Source organism: Apteryx rowi, unplaced genomic scaffold, assembly GCF_003343035.1.
Source record: "Apteryx rowi isolate R43461 unplaced genomic scaffold, aptRow1 scaffold_215, whole genome shotgun sequence".
Lineage (NCBI taxonomy): Eukaryota > Metazoa > Chordata > Aves > Apterygiformes > Apterygidae > Apteryx > Apteryx rowi.
Window position 1 is genome coordinate 202,464 of NW_020448475.1, and position 5,733 is coordinate 208,196.

Here is a 5,733-nt window from a genome sequence, read left to right on the forward strand (position 1 = left end):
TACTAGTGTTATCACCCCTAATTTGAGGCTAAATCAGTCACTAGTTGAGACAGATTAACTATTTAGGAAATGGAAATAAAACAAACAGCAGTAGAGACATTACTTTCTTTTAAAAGAGACTTTTATTAATAAACACCTGGGAACACTTAGTAACTATGGGCCTCACCTTATATGGAAGTACTGCGTTATTTGCTCTGCCTCATCTTCCCCAACTGTCCAACATCAGCCCTACTCCAACTACTGTCTCTTCCCTCCTCTCCCTTCCGCTCTCCTGCATAGTGCTATGTTACCATCCATATATTCAAGGCCCATGTCATGGCAAAGACCCCTTATGTTGCTTATGCAACCCCTCTATGCACAAGTCACTCTACTAACAGCTCTGGGGTAGCCTCAGTGCTTTGTCAGAGGACCTGTGTGTGCTCCCAAACAGCTGCTGTATGATTTCAAGTCAGATACAGGATCACCAACTTCTCTCAATAAATTAATGAGATCTAACAGGTTCCAGTGTAGCATTAGATTCCAAAGATAAATAAAGTTTTACAACATGAAGATCGGCCCTTTTACTGAAACAGGAAGGCTGACAAGACTACAAATTCAAACCATTCAGAAAAGTAAGACTTGAAGCAGACAAGAAAGTTCTCCCTGGTTAGGTATGTCCACTGAAGGGAAGTACAGAACAAGATACCAGTTACTGTGTATACTAGACTAGACACATGCACATTCTTCTGGAAATGTGAGGATATTACTATACAATGTACTATAGTGAGCCTCAATTTTCTCACTCACTCTTACTGGAGGTGGCCTTCCTCATACTGTGCTTTGGGAAACTATTATCCATTCATTTTTAATGAAATTTTATCTTGAGTCACTTAAAAATAATGAGGAGACAATGCTAGTATGAGCTTAGATTTGTTCATGTCTAAAATACATTAACCTTTCTTCATATTGCAAAAGATAAAAAGAACAAACAACTTACCAAGTACTCAAGCCTCATTCCCTTTGGTGCTTGCACAAGCTTAACATGAAATAAATAAAATTAGCATGCTGTCAGGGCAAGTTGTTTTACGTACACAAGTGACTTAAATACTGAGAGCCTCCGCATTCATTAGAGGATTAAAGCCTTAGACACAGGGGTTAGTGAAAGGAGAAACTACTTTTCCTTCCAACTTTCAAACCCTGATACAGCAAGCACACACACAAGAACACTAACTCCTCCTTTCTTCCTCCTGTGGAGGCTTCAGATTAACAAGCTCTGAATGGCAAGTGTAATTCCAAACAAGTACCTGAAAAAAAGTGTTTAGTCAACAGTATTTCCTCATCCTTAAATAGTTTCCAGCTTCAAAAGTTTTCTTTAAAATAAAGTGGTGAATTAAGACACTGCAATACCAGGTGGCATTCCAACCAATTATAACAATCTGTCAGGGTCTTGATTAAAGCTAAAGTCACACACCAAGGACAGGTGATCTGAAGGGTAATTGAACGATGGCAGCCTGTTGGGCCCAATTTGCTCTTCAGTCAGCAAGCCCAGAGCTGAGTTCACATTCAAGGCATGTTGCGAATACCAGATGTAATCCAGCGTGTGCCGGCACTCTCCTGAAGGCCGGATCTTCCAGGTGGTGTACGGCGGCTCTGACTGCCCATCAGGGCTCAGCAGCTTGTACGCACTGTTTAAGTTGAGGCTGGAGTTAGAAAATTCTTTGTAGACTTCCTCAGTTGGCTCCGCATTGAAGTCTCCGCAGATTATCAGAGGGATCTTTGCTCCTTGGGTAATATTCTTCAGGTTCTGGAGAAGATCACAGCCTTGTGCAGACCGAAACCTCTCCCAGCCAGTACGAGCTTTCAGGTGAGTGACAGCAATGCAGAACAGTCTTCCAGTTTCATAGCACTTCAGCGTTTGAGCTATGGCCACTTGGTTGGTTTTCAGCTTCATTGCAGTTAACCGAATATTAGCACTGTTTATGAGCTCAAAGCGGTCTTTGAGGAAAAACAAGGCGCAGCCATCCGGCCCATTGTTCTGCTCCACATCTAGGCACGGGGACCATGGCTTCGGGAAGAAAGTACACTGATAGCCCAGCCGGCTGAGGAGTGGCTCAAAGGTGTCAAAGTAGTGGTCGACTTCTTGCAAGCACAAGATATCTGGTTTGTAGGCGAGGATTTCCTCCAGGATGAGGCACTTCCTTTCTTCCCATTTCAGAGCTTCCATGGGGCACTGAACAAAGTTGTCTTTGCCTTCTCCAAGAGCTGAAATTGGTGGTGGGTGGAAGGGGGAGAGAAAAAGAGAAGGTATCAGTAGCTAAAACAAGCTGTCTTCCTCCAGGTTTCGCAGATGCCAGAGGCACAGCTCTGCTCTGAGCAGCCAACAGCTGCTTGAAGCCTAGCACTGCTGCTGGTGCCACAGTTTCCAGTGCTCGGAGCACATGGGAATGAGCTGGCTGCTCTGTTGCTGCCACTGCAGGTTTGTGCCATCCCGAAACGCCTGCTCCAAAACACTGCTACTGCCAGAACAGCCCCACTCCATCACCAAGTTTTATTCCACACAGTCATGAGAGACTAACAGCACTGTGTTCATCCCCTTTTTCCACAGGGCAGGAAGTTATAATGGGAAGCAACATAAGCCTTTAGCAACACACTTTGCTTTCTCTGTGAAGCATGTGTACATCAGTTTACATGCAGGGGATGGGATCTGCAGGAATAACTGCCGATTTTAAGGCTGCTCGGGTTAGCCAAAGAGAACCCATTTTCAGAACAGTGAAGTCCTTCCAAAAAAAGTTAAATTCCTTTTACAAATACATGTTTAATTAGACCCCTTCTCTCTTTCCAAAAGTCACTACACTTTGGCAAGTCCTTCCCCATGTGGTTGCCACAGCTTAACTAAGAAGAAACACAGTATTATAAGAGTGACTTAACCACAGAATGTTATGACAGTCCCTAAGTGGGGGGATTTTCCCCCCAAAGAGATTAAGGTGAGGCTGTTGCATAAGTCAACTTTCAGTCCTGACTGTAGGTCTTAGAGCCAGTAACAATTATTTTGAAGTGTAAAGAATTAAGAATTTCCACAACAGATCTGAATGGTTGAACAGGTCACCAATAAGTTATGGGAAAACATGAACAGAGAAGCTTTAAAAAGAATTAGGGCAAGCCTATTTTCTGTRGGTTAACACCTATCTAGAAGTGATGGGTGCCAGCTTTGTGGGTATACCATGTTCAGCTACAACAGGGATTCAGAGCTACATTTGGCTTCATAGCTGTAAGAAGAGACCTTTTTCCTTTCCTGTGCAATGGAAGGAAAGTCACTATTTCAAGTGCGAAAAAAGGTTTCCCCCACCCCAACCGCAAGGTTATGACTTGAGCTCGTAGGCAGCTCCCACCTTGGGCAAGGATGTTCCACTGCATGACCCTAATGGGCCGGTGGCTACTGGCAGCGCTCGCCTTCAGGTCCACAAAGTCCCGCTGAAACCGGGGCGGGCGCTTCTGCAGGACYATCTGGCATTCCTCCAGTAGGTCCTTGGGGTCGATGGGGTCCAGCTGCGCTGGGTCAGGCTGCCCCAAGCAGTCCYGGTGCTGGGGCACAGCGCTGCTGCTCAGCGTCTTGGCGAGCGCGCTGTAGAGCCGGCTGCTGCTGTTTCCCATGGAACAGCCTGCAGAGGAAAAATTGCCATTAGAAACGTCCACCCCGACTTCTCCCAGCACTTACACGCCTTACGGGGAGCTCACTGCAGCGCGAGCAATTCACAGCTCAGYGCAGGAGCTCCTGCCCAAGTGGGAGATGCAATGACCCGGATGCAGAGATGGGATTAATTCGGTCCAGTCTCATCACAGCATTTTGCTTATTAGCAGACACGGCTAGCCTCTGCAGCATAGAAACGGCCTTGTTTAAGACATCATGCAGGTTTTTTTTCCTGAGAGCAAAGAAATCTTTCATCCAGAGTGGCAGGGCTGCAATTATTTTCTACAATGCATGCAGAAGTTAGAATAAAGTGTACTTTTTCCCCCCCTCTTCTCACTAAGGAGGGCCCAGCAGGTAAATGAACACTGCCTGCCCATCATTTCACAAGCAGCATTTGCCTTTACCAGAGACAGCCCTTAGGCTTAGGTGCTGGGCTGCGCTGTTTGAGATGACTACAGGCTATGGGCCTTCAGAGCAGCCAAGCAAGCAGGATGACTCATTCCCTCAGGTTAATATTTAATAGCAATCTCCTGTTAGAAGTTAACTTGCCCTTAAAGCAGCCACACTTCCACAAGAGCTGAGCAGCCAGATGTTTCCATGGGCTTAGAGGGCCCCTGCCCTCGCTCACCTCAGCCGCCTTGCTTGCCTGCAAGCACAAGCTTTCCCACCGCATGCGCAACCCCAGCTCGGTCGCCTGCAGCACAGCCCCGCAGCACTGGGGCGCTCCCCGGGCCCCTGCAGGCGAGCAGCTGCAGCCCCTTCCCCCTGGCAGGAGGTGGCCACCACGAACGCCCTGGGACACCCGGCACCACAGAGCTCCTCACGTCCCCACCGCTACCTCGTGCTCCGGCCATGCCTTCAGCACATCCCAGGGGAGGACCTCGGCCACCCAGTGCCCCAGCAGCCAGGTCCAGCTGCATCCTGCAGCACAGAGGGAGCCTTTGCAAGGAGGCCGCCTCGCCACACTTCGCTCTGCCCAGGCAACTTGAACACAAACCAAGTCTTCAGGCAAGTATGGGCAGGAAAACCACTGCCTGTGCCGAGCAACTTGCACAAGAGACAGCTCTGACAGGGCTTTGTTGTTGTTATAATTTATTTACCCTGAATGCTTTTTCCTAAGGTAAGCTTGAGCAAAAAAAACTTGAGTGTTTGCACTGCTGCGGCCCACAGCAACTTAAGCAAGCCTATTTGTACCTTTGCAGCACGTCAGAGTGGAAGAGCCTGTCTCTTTGCACACATGTCTCAAGCCAGACTTAAGGTCCTTTGCAGCACACTTGCACATTTGGCCTGTACTAGCTCAGACTACAGCATTATCAGTCATGAGAGCTGGTGAGAGATACRGGATAGTGACAGATTTGCCTAGAGGGGAGGATGAAAGTCCTAACAGTTCAATAAACATACTTAGAAGGACAGAAAAAGAAAAGAAAACCTGCAGCTGGAGACTGTCATATCCTCACCTTTAGGAGAACAGGTGCTTTTAAAGCCTTTATTTGGAATATTTTGGTTAAAAATATATATATTTCAGTATTTAAGATGTGTAAGCCAGTGGAATAGTGCCTTTAAATCAATCTAAGGAAGTCTTAAATCAGGAATTCAAATGGAACAWAGGAAGTCTCTTCCCTTCCCCCCAGTCTCCATTCACTAGTTAAAATACAAGAAGTTTCTCAAAATGAAATGCGAGCTTGGGCTCACAAGCATGAATACCTTTCTAGGAGACACCATTTAAAGCATTTCAGTTCTTGAAAGCTTTGGCAGTTTTAGAGTATTGTCAAGAAGCCACGCATGGCTGAAGTAGAAGAAATGCCTGTTTTAGTCAGGAAAATGGGCCCAAACACTTAGATCCTCAAACAGGACCCCGCGCAGCTGCCAGGGCAGGGAGGCCGAGCAGAGGCACGCTCTGTACCGATTACGTAGGTGACRGCTGCTGGTTACGTAAAGGGCAGGTTTACACAGCCCCAGAGGAGCAGGGCAGCCATGCAGGGCACCCCCCCCCTTCACTCCCCCCGACAAATCAATAGAGCTTAATGAAGCCACAGGGAGCTCCTCGCCTGTTTTGGGGGGTTGTG

The 5,733-nt window shown here is 47.2% G+C and overlaps 1 protein-coding gene across 1 annotated transcript; it reads right to left on the minus strand.

Moving 5' to 3' along the window:
• Nucleotides 1-96: 96 nt before the first annotated feature.
• On the minus strand, nt 97-3,932 carry NOCT (nocturnin). The gene is made up of 2 exons (XM_026064383.1): nt 3,369-3,932; nt 97-2,241 (listed from the first exon to the last, which is right to left on the minus strand). Exons 1-2 carry the CDS (start codon nt 3,628-3,630, stop codon nt 1,406-1,408), a joined length of 1,098 nt encoding a protein of 365 aa, XP_025920168.1. The 5' UTR covers nt 3,631-3,932; the 3' UTR covers nt 97-1,405.
• Between the last annotated feature and the right edge of the window lie 1,801 nt (nt 3,933-5,733).